This window comes from Chaetodon auriga, chromosome 2 (genome assembly GCF_051107435.1).
Source record: "Chaetodon auriga isolate fChaAug3 chromosome 2, fChaAug3.hap1, whole genome shotgun sequence".
NCBI lineage: Eukaryota > Metazoa > Chordata > Actinopteri > Chaetodontiformes > Chaetodontidae > Chaetodon > Chaetodon auriga.
The window spans coordinates 14,407,619-14,430,041 of record NC_135075.1 but is presented as its reverse complement, the minus strand read 5'-3'; the positions used below and the strand labels follow the sequence as shown (position 1 = coordinate 14,430,041).

General features: G+C 44.9%; 2 protein-coding genes across 3 annotated transcripts in view; one reads left to right on the top strand and one right to left on the bottom strand.

The window, feature by feature from the left end:
• LOC143336497 (low-density lipoprotein receptor-related protein 1-like) overlaps nucleotides 1-22,423 on the bottom strand; it is a 90,492-nt gene that overhangs the window by 20,176 nt on the left and 47,893 nt on the right. For both annotated transcript variants that reach the window (XM_076756708.1, XM_076756717.1), the window contains exons 13-41: nucleotides 21,302-21,524; nucleotides 20,454-20,643; nucleotides 20,221-20,346; nucleotides 19,500-19,640; nucleotides 18,827-18,952; nucleotides 18,597-18,713; nucleotides 18,383-18,463; nucleotides 17,191-17,358; nucleotides 15,677-15,859; nucleotides 15,395-15,592; nucleotides 14,995-15,240; nucleotides 13,873-14,070; nucleotides 12,125-12,329; nucleotides 11,793-11,957; nucleotides 11,419-11,663; nucleotides 11,087-11,218; nucleotides 9,922-10,149; nucleotides 8,536-8,710; nucleotides 6,529-6,623; nucleotides 6,282-6,431; nucleotides 6,029-6,169; nucleotides 5,676-5,801; nucleotides 5,419-5,550; nucleotides 4,967-5,101; nucleotides 4,452-4,581; nucleotides 4,178-4,304; nucleotides 3,919-4,070; nucleotides 3,643-3,767; nucleotides 3,114-3,488 (exon numbers count right to left, since the gene is read on the bottom strand). In XM_076756708.1, the coding sequence (XP_076612823.1) occupies nucleotides 3,114-3,488; nucleotides 3,643-3,767; nucleotides 3,919-4,070; nucleotides 4,178-4,304; nucleotides 4,452-4,581; nucleotides 4,967-5,101; nucleotides 5,419-5,550; nucleotides 5,676-5,801; nucleotides 6,029-6,169; nucleotides 6,282-6,431; nucleotides 6,529-6,623; nucleotides 8,536-8,710; nucleotides 9,922-10,149; nucleotides 11,087-11,218; nucleotides 11,419-11,663; nucleotides 11,793-11,957; nucleotides 12,125-12,329; nucleotides 13,873-14,070; nucleotides 14,995-15,240; nucleotides 15,395-15,592; nucleotides 15,677-15,859; nucleotides 17,191-17,358; nucleotides 18,383-18,463; nucleotides 18,597-18,713; nucleotides 18,827-18,952; nucleotides 19,500-19,640; nucleotides 20,221-20,346; nucleotides 20,454-20,643; nucleotides 21,302-21,524 (4,835 nt within the window). The remainder of the gene's footprint in view (nucleotides 1-3,113; nucleotides 3,489-3,642; nucleotides 3,768-3,918; nucleotides 4,071-4,177; nucleotides 4,305-4,451; nucleotides 4,582-4,966; nucleotides 5,102-5,418; nucleotides 5,551-5,675; nucleotides 5,802-6,028; nucleotides 6,170-6,281; nucleotides 6,432-6,528; nucleotides 6,624-8,535; nucleotides 8,711-9,921; nucleotides 10,150-11,086; nucleotides 11,219-11,418; nucleotides 11,664-11,792; nucleotides 11,958-12,124; nucleotides 12,330-13,872; nucleotides 14,071-14,994; nucleotides 15,241-15,394; nucleotides 15,593-15,676; nucleotides 15,860-17,190; nucleotides 17,359-18,382; nucleotides 18,464-18,596; nucleotides 18,714-18,826; nucleotides 18,953-19,499; nucleotides 19,641-20,220; nucleotides 20,347-20,453; nucleotides 20,644-21,301; nucleotides 21,525-22,423) is intronic.
• LOC143334598 (galanin receptor type 2-like) lies at nucleotides 1,324-2,364 on the top strand. The gene has a single exon (XM_076753456.1). The coding sequence runs from the start codon at nucleotides 1,342-1,344 to the stop codon at nucleotides 2,362-2,364; it is 1,023 nt and encodes a 340-aa protein (XP_076609571.1). The 5' UTR covers nucleotides 1,324-1,341.

Sequence of the window (22,423 nt, the reverse complement as noted above, 5' to 3'; positions counted from 1 at the left end):
CCCCGCTCCACTTCTTGCACCCATAAATCAATGCCCTAAAAATCGACAGAGCAACATGAAATCGATTCACCTCTATTTCCTCTTTCTTCAGTGCTGTTAATGAATTGTAAATCTCTAGCCTGCAGCACTCTCTGCTCAAATTCTTGCTTCTCAGTTCTGTTTATCTTCACATTGTTGACCTAAGTCTGTCTGCGTTTCTGTACATTTCCGCTTCACAATAACACAGATGAGATGAATTTATAGCTCTTGAGCTCAGCTGGTTACAGCTGACACTTTTTATTGCAGTTATCTGCAGTAGCTGTGGTGGCAGTTCAGCGTTTGCTATCAGACCGGCAGTCAATAATTACCCTGATTTCTGAAGGCAAATACTATTTCACTCTGTCTGTCTCTGTGTGTATACCACACCAGTGTGTTATGTATATGTACTGTATGTGTAGGGACAACCCTCAAAGAAAACAGAGCCTTTCTGAAAATGTCTACAAACAATGGACCCTGGGAAAAACTGTGTTTGGCCCCATTAGGCCCTCCCACAGAGAGCAGACCAGCCTATCTCTCGCCTGCTCTGTGATAGTCAGTCCAGAGTTCACCTGCCATTTACGGTATCATCCACTCTTATCGTTAAGCTATTCGTTAAGCTCTCTTTTCCTCTGCTGGAATTGTGTTTCTCCGGAGATTTGCTCCTTCGAGGCAGGAGTGAGGACTGATTGTGGATTGCAGAGCACGGGCCTGATTGAGATGTCATGTGGAGCAGTCGCCTGCTTTGAGGTGACAGGAAATCACACAATCTACCGCATTTAGCTCTTAACAGTTGGGTACTCTTAGTAAGAGTCCAGGAGGAGGGAAGAAAACCCCAGCGGCTAAGATATCAGGAGTGTCTTGACTTCAGTGGAAGGGTCTGGTGTTATTTCACCTGCCCCCCTGGCCCCCCCAGCCAATCAGAGGTGGGTTGATTGCAATGGACTGGAATGACTCAGTTCACATACAGCGTATTGGAAGTAGCTTGAACTTTACTATGAAAATGTCTGATTGTGTTTCAAGGGACAATTTACGGAGAGGAAGGGAACATGAATGTATATAACGTGTATTTATGTATTTATTCATGCCTTGAACATCCACCTTCAGTGCTTTTTATTGTAAGGATTTATCACCAGCCTTAGGGAAATGATTGGAAAACTGTGTGATGTTATGTTTGAGCACACTGCTGTTGACTATGAGTAATCATTCCCACATGTATTATCAGTAGTTTTATGATCTGCTTTAGCATATTTGAACAAACCAAAAGCAAACTGTGTTTTAACAGCAGCAGTATGACCAGAAGACACCTCCAAAACTGAGGACAGGATGCTGCCGTGGAAATCTACAGGTTCAGAGGATCTGCTGGGGAACAGCAGTGATGCTGCTGTGCACAATGTGGAGCAGATCCTTGTCCCGATATTAGATGCACTGATTCTGGTGCTGGGAGTTGGTGGGCACACCTTGGTGATGGTGGTCCTGTGTGGGAGGCGGAGAAGGGGAGTGGGACGTATTGGACAGGCTTCTCAAAGCTCCATGACAGGCACAGGAACAGACGACCTCCTGCTGGCTCTGAGTGCTGCAGACCTGCTTTTGCTCGCCATGCTTCCCTTTCACACTGTCTCCACCGCCATGCAGCGCTGGCCCTTTGGGGACATCATGTGTCGTCTGGTGGGCTTCTTGGGATCAGCCTGCTCCTCAGCCAGCATCTTCACGCTGGCCGCACTGGCTGTGTCTCGCTATCTGACTGTGGTGCAGCCTACCAGAGCCTACAGCCTCCTGTCCCCTCGCCGGGTTTCAATCGCTGCTATGCTCCTCTGGGTCCCGGCCTGCTGCCTCGCTGCTCCTCAGCTGGTATTTCGCTATGTGGGAAACCCACAAGCCCTTGATGCTTGCTTTGCTTTCCGGTCTGACCAAGACCAGCTGATCTATGGACTGTGTCACTTCATCATGTCCTTCTTGCTTCCACTGGCCACTATTGCAGTGGCGTACATCAGAATCTACTTGTTCCTGTGGAGGAGTCGGCATGCCAGAAGTGCCCCCCAAGTAGAGCGCTACCAGAACAAAGTGACCCAGACGTTGGCCATTCTGGTGCTCGCTTTTACCGTGTGCTGGCTGCCGTCCTATGGCCTGATGTTGGCCTTATTGGCAGGTGAAAGCTCAGGGGCCACTGGCGCCTCACCACGTTATGGCCCCATCACCGTGTTTGCACGCCTCATGGCGACCTCCTCTACAGTGATGAACCCCATCCTCTATGTACTCATGTCCCAAAAGTTCAGGCAAGACTTAATGAGGTTGTTCAAGAGGGGAGGGAAAAGAGCAAGTGGGGCTGTGGCTATGACTGCTGCCTGATAAATCTCAACTACTACTTTGATATAAGCAAACACCTGACACAGAGACACTGAGCAAAGACTACGGGGCACAATAAAACAATTACAAGCTGAGCTGTTTTGCTGACAGGCTCAAATGAAAAAAAAAAAAAAAAGGATTCAACCATCATCCTCATGAGGAAAGTCTGCTGAACAAGGCAAAAAACAGCACTCACAACAGGAGACAACATTGAACGTCTCTTTACAACATTGACTGGTAGTCTGGATATTGTACAAGAAGATCAAACCACTCTGGGAGGTGCTGGTCTACAGGGACAGTGGAACAAACAATCCTGAATCACGCATTCCTCGTAAAAACAGCTTAAAGTAAAAGGCACTTTGGTGAAACATTAATGGTGGACCTGTGTTTTGTTGTGCTGAGATAAGGTGAATGAAAGTCTATCTGTCGGCCTGTTTATGTTCGTACTCAGTCTGCTCTCACAGCACAGATAAAAAAGGTTTTTCCTTTTGTTTCTTGTTCAGTTACAACTTCAGAATAAAAGCTTCCTGGCTGTGTTCGGATCAGTTTAAGTGTTTTGGGGAACTTTGTTTCTGCTGTTTTCTTCTCCAGGATGATTTGTCACAGAGGGGTTTGAATTGTAAACAACAACTAAGGTTCTTTGTTATTTACTTAAAGAAGTGGAGTAACCTGAAACGTCTCCTGACTAATGACAGGCCCAGTACGGGTATTAAAAACAGGTTTACGCAAACTGAAGTTGTGGGAATACTCACTCTCTACTACAGTCTTGCGGTCGGACCCGTCATCACTGATCTGCTGGATGTTGCCAAAGTGGATGTCACTAAAGAAGATGCGGTTAGCTCCCTTTCCTCCACCTCCTCTGTAGTCAAAAGTGAGCGCGATGACATTCTTCATGTGTTCAGGGTCCTCAAACGGTTTAATGGGCGCGTTCAGGTTGTTCTCATCTGACAGGTGGACACTCTTTAGTATGGTGCGCTCTGAGTAGAGCAGGTAGCCATCATAGTCACGGCAGCTGCTGCCGTCTTCAGCCAGCATGCCGTGGGCACAGGCACATGTGCGCTGTCCATTGCCACGGAAAAGACAAAGCTGCTGACACCCGCCATTGTTGTCTTTGCACACGTTTGTTCCTGTACACAGAAATGAAATCGATTAAATAATCATCAACTAAAGACAGCTAAAAAATGTGACATTTAATTACCTATTAATTTCATAGAAATATCCTTTCAGCGATGCACAGCAGCAGACATTTTACAGCTTTAAAACCCTCTGGTTGGTTCTTACCTTGCTGCCTGGCCCTGTTGAAAACCTTGATGTCTTTGAGCTGCACCCCAATACCAGTCCTCAGAGACACAGAGTCTGTGGCGTTGTCCTTGCTGCCTCTCTTTATGGAGCCATTAGCATGTGTCCTGGTTCAAAGCAGACAGACAAAGACAGTTAAACAGATTCTGAAGCTTGTTGGTGAGAAACACATCAAGACTGTGGGTGAATATCACTCACAAAGAATCATGTGCGCAAGAAAGACTTGGGGGGGGTGGGAGGGGGGGTGTAATATCTAACCTGTCACTCCAGTAGATATAGCTCTCAAACACAGATACAGAGAACATGTCCATGTTGTTGTTGGCCAGCACCACTTCCCTGTTCTCTCCAGTCTCCAGGTTGATGCGTTCAATCTTATCGGTCCTGGCATCACACCAGTACAGCAGACTCTCCTACATGCGCACATAGAGAGTAATGGTTGAGATAATGCTGTGGTGCAATGTCCACTGTCTGCACTGTAACAAACTGATCTGAAGGCAAGGAGTCTGTTATACTGCACCTCATAGTCAATGGAGATGCCGTTGGGCCAGCTGATACTGACATTGACCAGGACAGCCCTCTGAGAGCCGTCCAGACGGGACCGTTCGATGCGCGGGTACTGGCCCCACTCGGTCCAGAACAGGTAGCTACACACACACACAAACACACACACAAATGCAGCACAACACAGAGATGACTTCCTTAGTAATCAATGGTGTGAGAGATGGCAGAAGCAGAAGCTAAAGACGGCTGCAGCAGTAAGTGAAGCTAGAGCCAGTGTTGTTTCCTCTCACCCTTTCTCAGGATGGACGGTGATGGCACGAGGCTTGTCCAGGCCCTGGGAGATCACCACATAGCGGAAGGAGCCGTTCAGTCTGGCCACCTCAATCACATCGAAGCCTTGGTCCGTCCAGTAGATGTTTCCTGTAGCGGATGGAGGACAAACCATGATGCTCTGGAGGATCTTGAGCATGTTTGTGTTGTGATGCACATATTTATCCTGTCTGAGGTCCATTTTTTGACAATGAAGTGACATTATAATTGGCTTTATTCACAGTTCAGGTGTCTTTTTCTTTTCTATGTCTGTTCTTTGTGTATCTCTTTCCTGCTTTCTCAGTTAGTACAATAGGTTCCCCTAATGTGGGGAATCCTCCTTCCTCCTGCCTGGTAACACACACTGACTGTGCAAGGATGATAACTGACAGGAAAAGGCAGATGCAGTTTATCGATGAGTATGATTGACACTGTTTGAATTGCACAATTGTTGGTCATGCACACCATGTTTTTACATGTCTGAGGTGTTGCTCACCTGCTATCCAGTCGACAGCGATGCCCTCCACCCTGCCGATGCCATTAGTAACCACGTCCTCTCGCCACGTCTGGTCTCTCTTGGCCCTGCTAATGGTGCTCAGGCCCATGTCCACCCAGTAGATAGTGTCATTGTCTGTGAACATTCGTAAACACAGACCTTATTTTGCATCAGTTTTCTATCCCTGTTTCTGTTTATTCTATGTCTTTTTATGTGAAACACTTGGTGCATGTCATTTCTTTGTTGTAAAGCACTTCGAGCTGCATGTCTAGTGTGAAAAGTGCTATACAAATAAAGTTCATAATTATTATTAGAGTTGGACTTAGCAGGTTTTTCCTATATTCTTATACAGTCACACATGTTAAATGCGGTGAGAAATTATGGCCCACCTTTACAGTTGGGTTATTCTTCCCTATCTAGCATTTTGAAAAAAAAAAACAAAACAGACTTACCAGCATGGAAATCAATGCCCACAGCCAGGGATGTCCCTGACACTGGTACCAAGGCGTCAGACTTGTCTGATGGGTCCAAAGGAATACCACGTATGCCTTCATGCACAGAGTACAGCAGGAACGAGCCAACACCTACAGCGAACATACGAAATAAAATCACCTGTTTTGAGCCCAAAATATGTGCTGCATCACACATTTATCATATTGATCAAATTTAGCTGAATCAAGACTGCATTTCATGCATGAATCTGTTGTACCTTCACAAGACTGCTGCCCTGTGCGCAGGCTGTATCCTGCAGTGCACATGCAGGCTCTAGTGGTCGGGGAGGTGGGGAGACACAGCTGGGAACAGTCTCCATTGTTATTACTGCAGAGATTGGTGCCTGGGAACACAAAAGCATGAGAACAAATACACAAGACAAATCAAAGAGGAGTTACAGAGACATAAACAGATGTGCTTTGGCATAGATAAACAGGCTACACGCAGCAAGCAAAACAGACCTTCGATGAGACAAGGACATATTTTCCTCACTTTATTTTTTTATCTTTTGCTAAGTGATTTCAACAAAACAAATGTTGCGTAGGCTCAGAAAAAAGCTGGCATGGGCACCTTTCTGCACAGTTTCATTGTAGATTTTCATGTGCATCATGGGGGACGTGCTGTTCCTCAGGACTTTCCAGCTGCCACCGTCCTTCTTGTCGCAAGTTCCTATCTGGTCAGTTCCTTGGTCCGCCCACCACAACTTCTCCCCTAAAGGGCACAACACGCAACAGGACCTTAACTCAATATTTGAAGGCACACGCATACATGGTGGAACTCTCTCTATATCATTGGTTAAAATGAACGTTTTCTGGAGACCCACCCATGATGGCCAGAGCAGTGGCCTTGGTTAGCTTGCCCTTTACCCCCTCAAGCACTTCCAGTCCAGAGCCGTCCAGCTTACAGCGGTTGATGGTGCTGTTGGCTGAGCTGATCCAGTACAGCTGCTCAGTGTCAAAGTCAATGGAGAGACCTGCAAAACACAGATTTGAACATGTAATGACCTGCCCTGACACTAGGGTGTGCTGTCCCTCATGTAGTCACACAAAGAGGTATGGTACGTCACTCACCGACAGGGCCTTTCTGGTTGGTGAAGAGGACGCTGCGGTTGCTGCCGTCTGTGTTAGCCATGTTGATAGTGTCCCCATCTGTCCAGTAGAGTTTCCTGAAGGAGACGAAAAGGCATTAGAAACTCATGATCTGAAGGAATCAATTAGTCGTCCTGAACGTCCTCTCACACTGAAGCTAATCCACCTCCCATCTCCTGTCTTATTTAAATCTCAAATAAATCTTCTCCAGCACACACTCCAATAGATTCTAAACCTTAGATTTCCCATATGTACACACTAATCTTAGCAGGACTAGATTCAGGTGTTATTAACCTTTTAAATGGAATGAACCGCAAACAGCTCTGGGGCGACAGTCTTTCACTGGCCTTGGAGATTTTCTTTATCATGTGACGTTTTTATGATTCCGGGTGATTGTTTTTATAATTATTTGTGTTGTTGATTGTTGTCTGTCTGCCTTTAGATTTGTTTACATGTGGTGCTGGTTTGCATGCTGGTTTTGTGGTTACATGTTAGATCTTACTAAATGTTTTCCCCTCTTGAAAAACAGACTGCGTGGTTACATAAATTGGTAACAATGGTAATTGTAACAACAAAATACTGTCGAATCTGTGGAGCATATGGGTCCCTAAATCATACCAAACTGCATGTGATTTTAATACAAAAGTTTTTTAAACAATATGCAAGGCCCAGTCGAGTTCAACAGATGCAGGAAAAATGATTTCTGTCTCGTCATCCCGTCATCGACACCCTCACTCTACCACAACACACACACTTGCATAAACACCTTTCTTTTGCCTTCAAGTTAGTCGTTCCTCAAGCTTGTCAAAGTCCTCACTGAACACCGTGGAGTATACAGGACAATGTGATTGTCTGTCACTGTGTTTAGACTGCCTGTAGTCTATGTTTAAAGGATATCTATCCTCTGCTCCCATCACCCACTTCCTGTTAAATCCTACCACATCCACCACGCCCTTCATTTGTTTGTTAAAATGCCTTTAAATAAAGTTTCTGGTGCATTTAAACGCCCACATTCTCGTGTTTTTGCACACACACACACACACACACACACACACACACACACACACACACACACACACACACACACATATGTGAGTCTGAGTTTGTCCCTCCTCAACTCTTTTTGTCCCCACCCACTCCTGGACGTATTCTGGGTAGTGTGTTCATGTGCCAGAAAGAGGAGACAGCCCCAGCATATGGATCCAGCATCTGCTTCCCATTTTCCCCCATGCCAACAATGCTCAGATCGGAAACATTCCTCCACTTAAGTAGGCTAAGTCTTTGAAAGGGAGGAAGGAGTACACAAAAAACACAAGGAGGCAGAGACATTTCTTAAGAAAATATCCTCTCTTCATCCACCTCAAATACTCAAAAGCACACATATTCCTGCAGGACAAAACTAAATCTATAAATACAGATGGTCTGTCTCTGCTCTGCTGGTACGAGGAGAAGCTGAGGTCAGGCACTGTTTGGGGGAGTTGAGGGGGGACGTGGGGAGAAGAGGGAAGAAAATGGATATTTGCTGAACAAGGCAGGAGGGGACAGGATGTAAGATAAACACTGGAACAGAAATAGCGGCAGAAAGCGACAGAGACACTGGCTGTAAATAATTCATAGATAGCTTCTGTGCCCAGATAGACTTTTTTTCGAACCAGGAATGGATCAAGATGGAGAAAGAGAGCGACAGAAGGAAAAAGATGGCATGGGGGGGTGGGGGGTGGGGGGTTGGAACAACTTCCTGAGTGAAGAAACAGCCAGAGGTCAGTGACCATCTATACCACAGGACTCTGCCTGTCATTGCTGTCTGCAAACAGACAGCCAGGCATTGCCTGAGTGTGCATGGTTGTGTATTTGTTTGCACATCCATGTGTATGTGTTGTAGGTTAAAGGTGAAATCAGGAGGGTGTCTGAGAGCAATTTCTGAAAGCCTCATTTTGACAAAGTGTGACAGCTTCAGTGTGTGTGTGTGTGTGTGTGTGTACGACTAACCCCAGAATTGGATGCAGCACCAGACAGTGTGGTTTGTCCAGGCCTTGGATGACAGCATTTTTGAAGGAGCCATCAAGTCTGGCGACATTAATCTGCTTCTTATTGGCATCATAACTGGTCCAGAACAGGTTTCTGGACACCCAGTCCACTGCCAGGCCGTGAGCGTTGGGCAGATCTGAAGAAAGATAAACACACAGAGCCATTAGTCAACTGTCTCAGTCATGTTGAATAAGAACCAAAAAATCAGACGGGCCTTGCATCATTGTCCAACTCAGAACTTAGAGGGAAAGGGAGGACAACCGCAACAAAAAACATTACAGTTGACCCTCTGCTAAGCCCCTACTCCCTTGCTGTTGTTACGCCTGTCAACCTTTCCACTGTAGCATGTCAGTTTACAATGAAAACTGTGGAAGATTTTCCATTCGAAATTCAAAGTAATTTTTGAAACAGCTTGTCGTTGAGTCCACACAGAGGCAGCCGTCTCATTTCTAAACTACAGCCATTGATTTTGAAGGTTGAACAGTCACAAACAGTTTCATCAGATGTAGCTGGCTAGCTAATCAACTCTAACAGCGGGAGTTGGTTGAAAACTTTATCTTAAGACGACTTTTGAATGTTTCCTGGAGACTATTTTGAAATTGAGAACCTTGTAAAAGGGTCTTAAATACACTTGATACTGACACAGCACAATATCATACTAAAAGACTGAGGCTAAAGCTTCATGTTCCATGAAGAAAGATACCACCCTCCAAACTCTTTGGCTGCATGGTATCGCTGCTACTAGGGCCTCTATGATTGGATATGATTGGATAATTGGTGTTCAGAGGAGGGGTTTAGCAAACAGTCAATGATGGTATTTCTTTGCAAAATTAGATACAGGAACACAACAAAAATAAAAGAAAGTTTGTACCATATGAATATATTTAAGGCTATTTTTTCAGTCATTTTTTGAAATAAATCTGTAAATTTGTAATGGCTTCTTTTGAATTTCAAAAACCTTAAAAAATTGATTTAAAAAATCAATAAAATGGGTGGAAGTCTGAAACAGATAAATGATAAATTCTCCCTTCACTGTTTTATACACAACAGTGAGGGCTAATCAGTTAAAATCAGTCACATTTCTTTTTTCTTCACTTTCTATTATTGGGGGCATATTCTGCAGTAACCTCAGCACAACAGGACATTGTTTACAGCAAACTGCAACTGTGTCTTCTTGGGGCAGGAAACTCAACCTTTAAAAGCATATGACATAGTACACAAGTGAAACGTGTTTAAACTGATCTGCCTGTTTGAAAAAAAATCTGTTCCTGTTTCAGAAAAAATCTGGACAGACTGTCAATGAGCCTCGAGTACAGTGTGTATTCTACTGTGTTGCCTCGTCCATACCAGCAGAGACCACCGTCTCAACTCCAGTGCCATTAATGAAAGCTCTCTTGATGGTCTGGGTGCGGACGTCTGACCAGTAGATCCGGTGCTCCAGAGCATCGTAGTCCACCACAGTCACGTTGTCGATGTCAGGCACAGTGAAGGAGATGATGTAGTTGTAGTAGGGGTTGTCAATGTCCACTCCTCTGATCTCGATCTGACGAGCGTACAGCAGGAACTGACGAGACTCTGCAAGGTTGGGAACATGTTGACATGCCTCCATCAGTAATTCTCCAAAGCTTCAGCATTCAATGGGAATAATCAGGAGTTAAACGCAGCTTCAAGTCAAAAGTCAAATGCTTAAGTGCACACTAATGCCAGAGTTGTGGGGATAGGCAGTTGCAGCAAGGATGGGTGCATCTGAGCATTATTCCTGCCACTTGAACAAACAGTTAATCCAAGCACATCTTTGACTCTAATGATTGTGTCTGGCTGGCTAATTCAATAGTACAGCCGTGACAGCAAGAGTGAATTCAATCAGCACAGATACATTACAACTGCATTAGTCTGAACAGTTCTATCATCATTTAACTGTGTGCAGCTTACATGATGGACAGGAAGAGAGGGAAAAGGAAAGAGAGAGGGGGAGAGTAATGACTATGTCGGGGCATATCGGCTTGGCCAGAGTCGGTGGTGGATGTGGAGGGTTGTGGCTGATGCCTGCATCAGACAGAATGGGGCTCTCCATTCCATTACCCCTGAAGATAATAGAAAGTGCTGCCCTGAATACTAAACTCACACACTGAATAAACAGACCCGCTCTCACTTTTCACGGACAGGCACTTCAATGAGCTCCAAAGCTGTCACAGCAGTAGCACCTCAGAGTGAAAAAAGTCTAGATTGTTTAATCCTCTCTCTCTCTCTCTCTCTCTCTCTCTCTCTCTCTCTCTCTCTCTCTCTCTCTCTCTCTCACACACACACACACACACACACACACACACACACACACACACACACACACAAACAAACGGAAATAAACGATTCTGCAAGGATGGAGATTACACTGTGGCGTTCAATGACAATGTTGCCAAGACAAGCAGAGGGGAAAATGTCTGCTGGCTGAAAGGGGAATCAAAGAGTGTGTTTACTGTGGTAGCTGCATTTATGTTCGTGCGTTCACGCTCACCATAGCAAGTGCGTTTGTCAGGGCCCAGCTTCATGAGGTGAGGGCAGGCACACGAGAAGGTCTGATTGTAGTTGATGAGACACAGATGAGAGCAGGGCTCCTTGCCGTCTTTAGCAGCACATGGGTTAGGGGCTAGGGAGAGGTGAGTGTGGAACAATAATTCAAAACGTATACTTGAACATCTCATAAAACAGCTCGTATAATATCTCTACGTTTTCACAATGTTCACAGGACTAGTCGCTCCCATAATGAATATACTAGCTGTAAAGGAACGAACGTGTTGACAAGCTTTCACTGAGCTTAAATTTCAGCAGTATGTGTATGTTTCTCACCCTGCGGCTGTCTGGATGGATGGTAGACCTGGAGGTCAAAAGGTTGTGTGTTGGTTCTCTGGACCACAGTGACGTTGCTTCCTGTCCACTTGTTTGCCTTAGCCAGCGTGTTGGTCCTCCAGTCCGTCCAGTAAACCTCTCCGCCATACATAGTGACGGCGAAGGGGTGTGACAGATACTCGTGTCCCCTCAGAACCTCAATCAGCCCGGAGCCATCATACTTGGCTGAGTAAATGGCATCAGATCTGCGTACAGCACAATTATTTCAATGAATGCCTGGGTAGGACTGAAAGATGCTGAATGTGTATCAAATTAAGGTGTTTGCATGAGTGTGTTCATGTCCGTGCCCTTGTTTGTTTGTTTGTTTTTTTGACCTGGCATCGATCCAGAGGATGCGGCGCTCTAGGTAATCCACAGTGAGTCCGTTTGGCCAGCCTCCATTGCCAGTTTCCTTATGGATCGTCTTCCTGCCTTCTCCACTCATGGATGCTGCTTCAATCCTGGGCAAGCTGGCATCCCAGTCTGTCCAGAAGAGGATCCTGCAACAACATCACGCCACAACACGGACATGCAGTTACTACGACATTGAGGTACCGGCCCTGTGACTACCAAAACATTTACCCTTTAAATCACACTGTAATTTATTATAAATGTGTTTTTTTTTTCTGATATCAGCGGAAGGTGCAGTAAACAGTGCAGAAGTTACCCATCCCGGGGGTCCAGGGCAATAGCTCGAGGGTGCTCCACCTCCCCAGCCAGCAGTGTGGTCCTCATGGTGCCATCCAACTTGGCCACCTCTATCTGATCCAGGTTGCTTTCCACCCAGTAAATGTTTCCTGCTATCCAGTCCACTGCCAGGCCCTCAGGGGTAGCCAGCCCATACTGGATTACCACATCGAAGCTGGTCAAAGCTACAAGGGCAGATAAGAAATGGCAGGAAAAATTGGTGAAAATCTTGTTTTATTTTGTATGTATTTTAAACTGCCTGACCCTGACTTGAAGATATGTCATCTTACCCTGATGAGGCTTACAATGGAAATAACATCTAAACTTTGTGTTTTAATCCTCCTCAACTGAATATCATTACCTCTATTTGTTTGTAAAACATATCTATCTAACTATCTAACACAGTGTTTGTTATGTTTAAGACTGTTTGAGACATCTCATCTCATCATATTTCATCTAACTACTCAATAAAATAAACATTGCTCTGGGGCACTTAAGTTTCTTAATGGATTCATACAGTATTTCAATATGTGCGGATAAAGGCTTCGAAGGCTGGGATTTGCTGATGGCAACATTTCAGATTGTACTGTAACCCAAAGCACTGATCCGCTTTGCTTCAGTATTTACAAATTATGTAAATGTGATCAAGCCATTTGGATTCAAAGCTTGCATTGCATCACAAACTGTAATTCCTTTAATGAAATGGTTAGATGGTATGTTGGGGAGAAAACACATGACAGTACAATAAACGGCAACAAAAATAAACACAGTAGTGGATCAGCAGGGGGTGTAATACTACAATTACAGAGTGGGCCAGAAAAAACTAAATATGTGGTGTCTTGCAGGGATATATAGACATTTTCCTGCCTCTTTCTATCCCTTTCATTTTCCAGTGGGTCCCTAATAAGAGGGACATGTCTAATTGTTGGAGATGAGTCATTATCCTGTCTGGAGCAAAGAAAACACACACTTATTGACTGTGCCTAGCAAACGTGGCACACAACAACCACATGCACAGACAGACACACACATGCAATTAAGATGCAACTTTTACACATGATTTGCTCATTATTGCTGCTGCAGAGATGATAGGGAGGGCCGTGTTTGCCGTGCACGCTGGTCATGATCATCTGGTCTGGCCTTTTTGAAACCACATCTGAGCCACAATAACAACACCAACAGTGCAGCTTTACTTGCTGCAGTTTTACATCTTTGACTGGATATTCTTGCCTGCCTGGCAGCGTCGCAAACATTTTAGACATGACAAGTGCAAACGGTTAACTTCAACTGAACTACAATATATTTCCACAGGGTGCAATATTGTATTTAGAGATTAAAATTTTATAACTCATAAAAGTCTCTCTAATCCTGTAAAATCTAATACAGTAACTTGCTCTTTGCACTTAATCTGTCATAAATTTTAACAGAAAGCCACTTTTATTGTAAGTTCAATGCTCCAGAAGTCTATCTTTGACTTTATCTGACAGCAATGTCTTGATCATGAAAGTAAATGTAATGAAAATCCCCTGATGTGTGCTTATGAAATGTAATCTCTATCTGCTGATGAAGACCATGAGATGTGGCTGAAAGCTCTGGATGAAATGCAGTAAGTGGACCTTAATTTTATGTCAGCACATAAATCCTCTGTACGTTCCGTGAATTTAATCCTGCATAAGGCAAACATAGCAAAAAGTCTTTAAAGCATACTGACTGTGTTAAAACACACACCTCCATTCTCAGACAGCTTCCCACGGTAGATCTTGTCTTCCACCACATCGGTCCAATAGAGGGCACTCTGGCTGAGATGGAAGTCCAGGGCAATGGTGTTCCTCAAGCCTGGTACCAGCACACTGAACTCTCCTTTATTCAGATCAATGCGGCGGATCTCATGGCGGTTCGAGAAAATGATGAAGGGTTTGAAAGGATCTGCGGACATGAACAGGAGAGGTCAGTGGCCATCTTTAAAAGAGCTAAAAGGGTTTAAACCCTTCGCCTGGTCACCGCTGACTGTTCCTCGAAATACTGCAGAGCAGCTCTGCTCTGCAGAGTGGAAAGCATCACAGCCATGTTCTACTGCAGTGTGTGTGACTTGTCCAATGAAAGGGGCTGTGTTGAAAGTGGCTCTAATCCTGGGTAATTAAAACACAGTGTAAATTAGACAGGAGTTATCTGTAGCTAACAGGCATCCAGACAGGCAGCAGGATGAATGACGGGGTGCTGGTGGCTAGTTTCTAAGACCTGGCAATGAAGACCACAATCATAAATTCATGTTTCCTCATTGGCTAGTTGCTGCAGGCAGAGAACTGTATTCTTTATGTGGATAATAAAATTCAAAGCTGGTTTAATGTGACTGAGCAGTTTCTGTTTTTTTCACACCTTGCCCTCTCCCTGACTTTAACAAAAAGCATATCTTCTCCTCACTTTATTATTTAATATTTCAGATTCTTTCCTTTCATAAAGAAATAATGACTGAAACCAATGCCTAGGTCTTTTTGTGTTTTCTTACTGAACCTTTTCCCCCATCATACACTTGTGTGAACAGCATTTAAGCTCTTCCTCTCCTCTGTCTCCAGTGCTCTGTCTATCATCACATTTTGGCACAGCGAATCTCCTCCAACCACAGAGTTTCCTGCTTGGGCGGCCTCTCCTTTGCTTGATCCCAAACCCACACCACACTTCTTGATTCTGCAGTCTTGAACCCTGACAAAGCCCAGAACCCATTCACTCCTCTTGCTGCCTGCCTCACCATGCAGCTCGCATCAACTGAACGTTTAATTCTTCACCAGTGTCTTTTGACTTCCCCTTCCACACACACCATCTTCCCCCACTTACTCCGTTTCAGTCCCTTACCTGTGCTCTTGCAGTTCTCCATGTCAGGCTCCAGTTCCCAGCCCTCGTAACAAGAACATTTCACACTGAACTTGTCCTGTTCGCAGCGTTGACTGCACTTAAGGTGTTTGGCACAGAAGCTCTGGATCTGACAGGTCTTGTTGTCGGGGCCTACCTCCATGCCCAGTGGACAGGAACAGATCACCCCCTCGCCAGGGGCCACTGTGCAGTTATGGCTGCAGTCGCCATTGTCCAGTGAGCACAGGTCTGTAAAGCAGAGGAAATCAGAGGAGGACTGACACAAGGGATAGCTAGACAGCACTGTTATTAAACCACTGAAGCCCTGATTTAAGATGCAGGTTTGCATGCTGTTATGGCGTTCCCTGCACTGAAACACAGTCTGGGTGCTGTTGTCTCTTACCACAGAGTTTTTCATCAGAGCCATCTGGGCAGTCATCAGTGCCATCGCAAAGTTTCTCTGCAGGCAGGCAGATGGTGGAGTCGTTGGCACACACATGGTGAGAGAGCTTACACACCAGCGCTTCACAGTTGTCCTCGTCGGAGTTGTCCTCACAGTCACTGTCTCCGTCGCACACCCAGGCTTTGCTGATACAGCGTGCTGTGGACAGAAGGCAGGGTTAAAAAGAAGCACTTAAACTAACTTTGTGTACTTTACACGCTTCTTAATTTGGAGTGTCCTCACCAGAGTCCCTGCAGCCAAACTTGACAGCTGGGTCGCACATGTGAGTGACGCCCTCACAGTTCTTCTCATCGCTCAGGTCCATGCAGTCCGTGTCCCCGTCGCAGCGCCAACGCAAGGGGATGCACAGGCCGTCCATTCGACACTGAAACTCGTCAGTATGACAACCTCCAGGGGGACGTGTGGCTGCAGAGAGAGACACACATCATGAAAGTCTGAAATGACATTGTGTTCGATTCTTGCCTGCGTTAATCAAATCAGAACACACAGCCTTGAGCAGAGACAGTGTTCCCCATCAAAAGACTGTCAAAACAAAAACTAACGAGCTGTCTATTAGAACTGTGGATGGCAACAAGTCTTAGCAACAGGAAAGACTAAACAGATTCAAGAATGCATTCTTAGTGGGTCATGGTTTTAGTGATAAACACCAGCTGCCACTGAGTCATTTTTGTTATTGTTCCAAGGTTGCTCTTAACAGAAGCGTTATAACTAAGAGAAGATTATAAGCAGGTATATATACATCACGTCCTGCTGTTATTTAAAAGACAGCAGTTATTAAATCACTCACCCTAAACGGTTAGTGAGAGTTATGAGGTGTCAGTGGTGGTACCCATTAGACTGGTGCCAGGAACCTATTACATCTACTGACTTAAATGTGAATACTAGCTATGATTTGAATGCCCAGTGCACTTTGGGAGTATGAATGACAAAAGAGTGCAGAGATGGAACCATCCACACATGATAATAAAGACCACCGTCACAGCTATGTTCCATAAATACTGTAAAAAAAAAAAAAAAGAAGAAAGTACCAGTAGCTATTTCTTTGTGAAATGTGGCTTTTAACATCAGCTTTAGCTTTTAATGTTGACTTGTTACTAAAAGTTCTTCAGGTGCAGCTTCTCTTGTCTTTTTTATGTCCAGGTGTGCAAAGCAAATCCAAGAGGAAACAGGTTGGGTTTAGGAAGAATCCATTATCATACGTTATTAGGTTGTGTCATCTGCAGTCAGTCACATCAGCTGCAGCAACTCATATTTTCAACATGCCATCTATGTTCTTCTTGTCCTTGATTTTCTTTTCTGAATTAATTCAGATAGTTCAGATTCTGCAGGTCAAGGTGGACTGTCATCTCCCCACACATTACTGCGGCTGAGAGGAGCCAGACCAGGTTGTATATTTATAGATTTCATTGACATTCGCAAGTTATTTCAGCTGTCTTAATTACAGGGTATGACATCCTCCTGCAGGTGTGCTGTTTGAACAAGGGCAGGAAATCAACACCAAGGCACAACAAACCTGCCCAGTACTCTATGAGAGCAAGTGTGGGCTGCCGATATGACTGCAGAAACACTTAATATTAACACATACATTTTAAGATAACATGTCTCATGGTTGCATAGTTGTAATTTATCTCTATCTATCTAAAAATGCTTATTCTTTATCCGCTGCAGTGAAGAGTTCCCTAACTGTCAGCAGGTGTAGGGAAAACACCACCTGATCAGCAGGTTAAGACACAGACCCTGATTGGTGCAGTTAGCGTGGGTCTCGTCACTGTAGTCTCCACAGTCATTATCCCCATCACAGGTCCAATAATCAGGGATGCAGCGGCCGCTGTTGCACTTGAACTGAGCACTGGAGCAGGAGTGACTACAGCCTGCCTCATCACTGTTGTCCCCGCAGTCGTTATCTGAAAAACAAACACAGTCATACAACACCCACTCTCATGCCTTATGAGGCGCCCACTGCCTCAAAGGGAAATACATATATGCATAAATATACAGAAAGCAATTGCTTTTCTTTTTTTTTCACAATTATCACAGTGGCAGTGGAAACCATGGAATGCAAATGAAACAGAATATGACAGAAGAGAAAGTAAATAATGACAGAAACTGCATAGATCAGACCATGCACCATGAGGGAATGTACCGAGTGCTGATACATTGAGCTTGGCAGCGGAGCATCATAAGCACTTTTATACCCATGCTAATGTAAAAGAGCAACCTGATTTCTAATCTGAAGCACTTTTTACAGCAGTTAATTTCACAGTCATCAGAGAAAGAAAATCTATTCTGTGCTTAAACTACTTCAACCTGGCATTCCCATTATATCCATACAAATTAAATTAAGTTCCATTCATTGGATTGCAAACCCAACAACTACACTTTTAGTTTCCCATGTATTTGACTGAATAATACATTTACGATACATTAAATCTAACACTCCTCGAAATCTGCTTCAAACCTGTCTACAGTAAATGAATGGCGGCAGTTTTGGCCTCAGCTTGTGGCCATGTTCAATTAGCAGAAAAGCAGCCCTAACTGTTTCTGAGCCAGCTTGGCCAGTCCTAGAACTAAGCTAGCGTCATGGCTGTTGTGGTGCATGTTGATCTATGCACTAACCGGTCAGGTTTGGACAATTCAACTCATCAGAGCCGTCCCCACAATCCTTTTCTGAAAGACAGAACCAACGGAAGACAGCGGAGTGGGCGAACAGCACAACATGGAACAACAAAACCAACAATACAGAACAAAAGACAGGAGAGAAAAACGTAAAAACACACAACGTACAAGGTGACAAACAGAAGAGTGTATGCCAATATGAGGAAGGTGGCAAAACATGCACAGCACGCTGTGACAAAGGAGAGAGAGGAGTTGCCACTGCAAACAGGCACACAGGAGAAAGGGAGGAGAGAATGAGGAGCAGACACTAACCATTATCGCAACGCCAGTTTATGTTGATGCAGCGTCCGTTGTTGCAGGTAAACTGGGTGAGGGGGAAGCATGTGGGGTAGGCTGCGGACAGAACCAGAGTTAAGACACTTTGCTGCTTATACTTCCTAAAAACCACACACTCAAGTATCAAAACGACCTGCGCAAACAGCTATAAATCACCCGACAGCTATACTGTGAGAATTACTTGACCAACCACAAGAAGCAGGTTCATCTGACCGATCACCACAGTCATCATCCAGGTCACATGTCCAGGAAATGGGGATGCAGCGCCCACTAGCACATGAGTACTGATTCGGTGGACAGGTACGAGCTAAAAGACAACACAGTGTGGAGATCATGTCGAGTGGTGAACAACACTAATAACAACAACAACAACAAAAAAAAATAAAATACACCCGTCAGCTGCCATGTTTGTCTGTGTACCTGAGCAGGTGGTGTTGGATTCGTCCTCATCGTTCCCGCAGTCATTGTCGCCGTCACACAGCCAACGCAGAGGGATGCAACGGTTGTTCTTGCACTTAAATCTGTCTGTGGGGCAAGTGTGCTGGTCTGGAGAGAAGAAAGGATGCATTGAGGAGCAAGAAGCAAACAAAGAAAAATGAGAGGCCATGTAGAGGAGAGGCGTACGGGGAATGGAGAGGTGAAAGAGAGGAGGGACGTGAGGTGCCAATGAGTGAAGGGGAGAGCAGATATTTTAGCTTATTTTGTTAACTTATTTTAGTATTTTCTTTCTGGACAGGCTTTTATTTGGTCTGGGACGGGAACACGTCTGCACTGCAACCACAGACAGACAAGCAGACTGAGAGCTTTTCCAGATCCACAGACATTGCTACATTTCTCCTTGCACAAACATACACACATGTACACACACACACACACGTACACTCTCACATATCATGTACGCATATATATATACAAAATTAGTACATATAAACACATACTCACTAGATTCAGAGTCTGCTCTCTCATTTCACTCTGGCATAACCAAACTGTCAAATTCAGACTGCTGTAGCTCATCTGACTCAGGACCAGCAGGAGGGGTAGCTGTTTGTGAAACCATGTCAGATGTGGTGCGTGTGTGCGTGCAGTAACTCACGGCACAGCTCAGGGGCCTCGTCGCTGTTGTCCAGACAGTCGTTGTCTCCGTCACACTTCCAGCGCTCCTGGATGCAGCGGTTGTTTTTGCAAGCAAACTCTCCAGACTGACACTGAGGAGGGGGTACGTACGATGGGTTGGCTGTGGAAGGAGGGAAAGAGGAAGAAAAGGAGTGTGAAAAAGAGGTCATTAACGACAAGACACAGTTTGGTGTTACCAAATTTTGCAACAGAAGGAAAAACAGGCTGAATTTGTGGAAAAGAGCATTAAAGTAGAAACCAATCAGTAAAAATCCACCTCACACACACTGGACTGAGGACTTTTATCATAGACAGCACAGCCTTTACAGAGATTTTAATATTTGGTTTTCATTGAGACTGTCAGAGATGTTGGTTTTGTTTGTGGTGTTGGTGTACTGCATTGTATTTTATTTGCACTTAGATCCACTTGGGGCTGGGCAAAATAACAGGAACACCTCGACTGTTCTGGGCTTCAATAAAGCAGTTTTTATTGTACCGGTGCTTCTGTGATTGCGGACACCTCTCGACTGTTTGCTGGTTCAAATATTTTTGTCAAGCAGTTCCAACGAAACACGCAGTCACACAGCTTGACTCGTCTGATCCAACATACCGAAAACAAACCTTGCATGGCTTGAATGCCGTGAGAGGTCAGTCTCACACACACACACACGCACATACAAAACATTCATGATGGAACTCACCTTTGCAGCTGGTGTTGTCAGCTGGGTCTAGTATCTGGTCTTCTGCACAGGCACACTGCCTGCCTCCTGGAATGGCCAGACACAGACTGCTGCAGCCGCCATTGTACACACGACACGCATTAGAGCCTGTAGACGGACAAGCATGAATGTGCAGATATGTAAGGGTTAATGCAAATACAAATTTCTGGAATAACATGGATGAATGGATGGACGTGTGATGTGTTTCCAAGCACCTTGCTGCTGCTGAGCGTCGTACATGCGGATTTCAAAGATGGGCGGTCTCTCGTTGCGCAGCAGAGAGGCCGTGCCAGTGGTGGTGTCCAGCTTGTAAATGCTGCCACTACGATACTCGTTCCAGAACAAGAAGTGTTTATAGTGGCACAGACCAAAGGCGTGGTTCAGTTCCTGACCTTCATACACCGTCTGGTGACGTGGGAAAAGCAACAAGATTTAGTCAGCTTTACAAAACAGACTACACCACTGTTTGAAAAAACAGATTCATATTAATTCATGGTGAGAATAAAATGTGATGTGATGAGCCTTCTTTAGCTCTGACCAGTTTGCATTTTAATGAGCTGGAAATCTAAAAAGCATATATGGCAGCCCTACCCTTAAATTAAGGCCATTTGAACTTAATGAATGTCAAAGCAACAGTGGTACAGAAAAAGCACATCATAAACCCACGTGACCCTAAAATATCCTTTTCAGTGGTATCCAGAATATGTGGGTAAATTCTTGAAGTTTCATTCATTTTATATCAAACCATACTATTCCATTTTCTGCATTAGAAATTAAAATGCTAAAAACAACATCACACAACCAGAATGTGGCCAACACACAGGCCAGCGAAAACAAAATATCATCAATTCAGCCACAAGGGTTGAGCAGGATTAAAAGGGCTCAAGCCCACAGACTCTGGAGTGCAATGTGATGAGACCACCCACAATCCTTCATTGCTTCAAACTCAGTCCTTATTAGCTCACTCACAGCTTCAGACCCTGTCAGAATAATCTCCTGCCTCTATTCCTGTCAACGACTCACTGCAGTAAAATAATCCTGACGATGGCGAGCGAGTGCTGACCTTGCGCTCCGAGCTGTTGAGGTAGACCATCTCAATGCGGTCGTAGTAGGCATCCACCCAGTAGAGGATGCCCTGTGGGATATCCAGGCTCAGACCGTTAGGCCACAGGACTGTTTTGCTGGTCAGGAACACATTTCGGTTGGAGCCGTCCATCCACGCCCGCTCGATTTTGCCTCGCTTGCTCTCTTTAGGGTCCTCCTCCCAGTCGGTCCAGTACATCCACCTGAGGAAGCAACAAGGGAACTGTCATGGGTACACATATTGAATAAAATGTGATAGCCAGACAGAACAATGAGAACATTTGTTGGGGCATTTTGAAGAATCTCTTGACATAAACAGAGGCAATGACATTTTATCTGTCTGCCCTAAAGCACACAACACTCATTAGAGCATACAGTGAGGCAGCTCCACAGTGCTTCTCTGTTGATCTGCCCACAGGCAACCCAGGTACTTTAGGACCTGTCAATCTTCTCCACTGATTCAGCCTCAGCCTGTGAGCAGCTGGCTCTCTACAACATTGTGCAAAATCAGACACAATCCCCTTGCTGGAATATGACTGACATTAGCATTAACATTTCATATTCTCCTCTCCTTTCCTCTCTGCACATTTCTCCTCCCCCTCCCTCTTCTCTCTGAGCCTGATTGATTACAAGCATTAGTGGAGGCGAGTGCCTTTCCCCCGGGAAGTGTGTGGAAACGCACCACCCCGTCACTAGAAATCCAACGAGTGTGTGCGCGTGTGTGAGCGTGTGTTTCTCAGGAGAGAGCGCAGGAGGTCATATCAATAAGACACATGCATACACGGCAGGATTAAGAGCCATTTGAAAGAGCGGAGGAGAGATATGCCTATATATAACAAGCTTGTGAAGGAAATCAATCATTTGAAGTACAAAATGCTCCATCAGCTTTAATAAATAGTGTGTAATAAGTGTAATCATGATAACGGTCAACAACAGTGATAAAAAATGGCAAAAGGCTGTCTGCCTGAAATTGTGAAGAGACATGGACAAGAGACAGTGGGGAAAAAAGCAACACTCCTCACAAGAGGTGAGTAATAAAACCAATAAATAGCTCAGACATAGGAGGCACTGTACGAGAGTTTACTGAGAGGTGAGTGTCAGA

Coding starts and splice junctions, on each gene's coding strand:
- LOC143334598 (XM_076753456.1), top strand. CDS start 1,342: ATGCTGCCGTGGAAATCTACAGGTTCAGAGGATCTGCTGGGGAACAGC.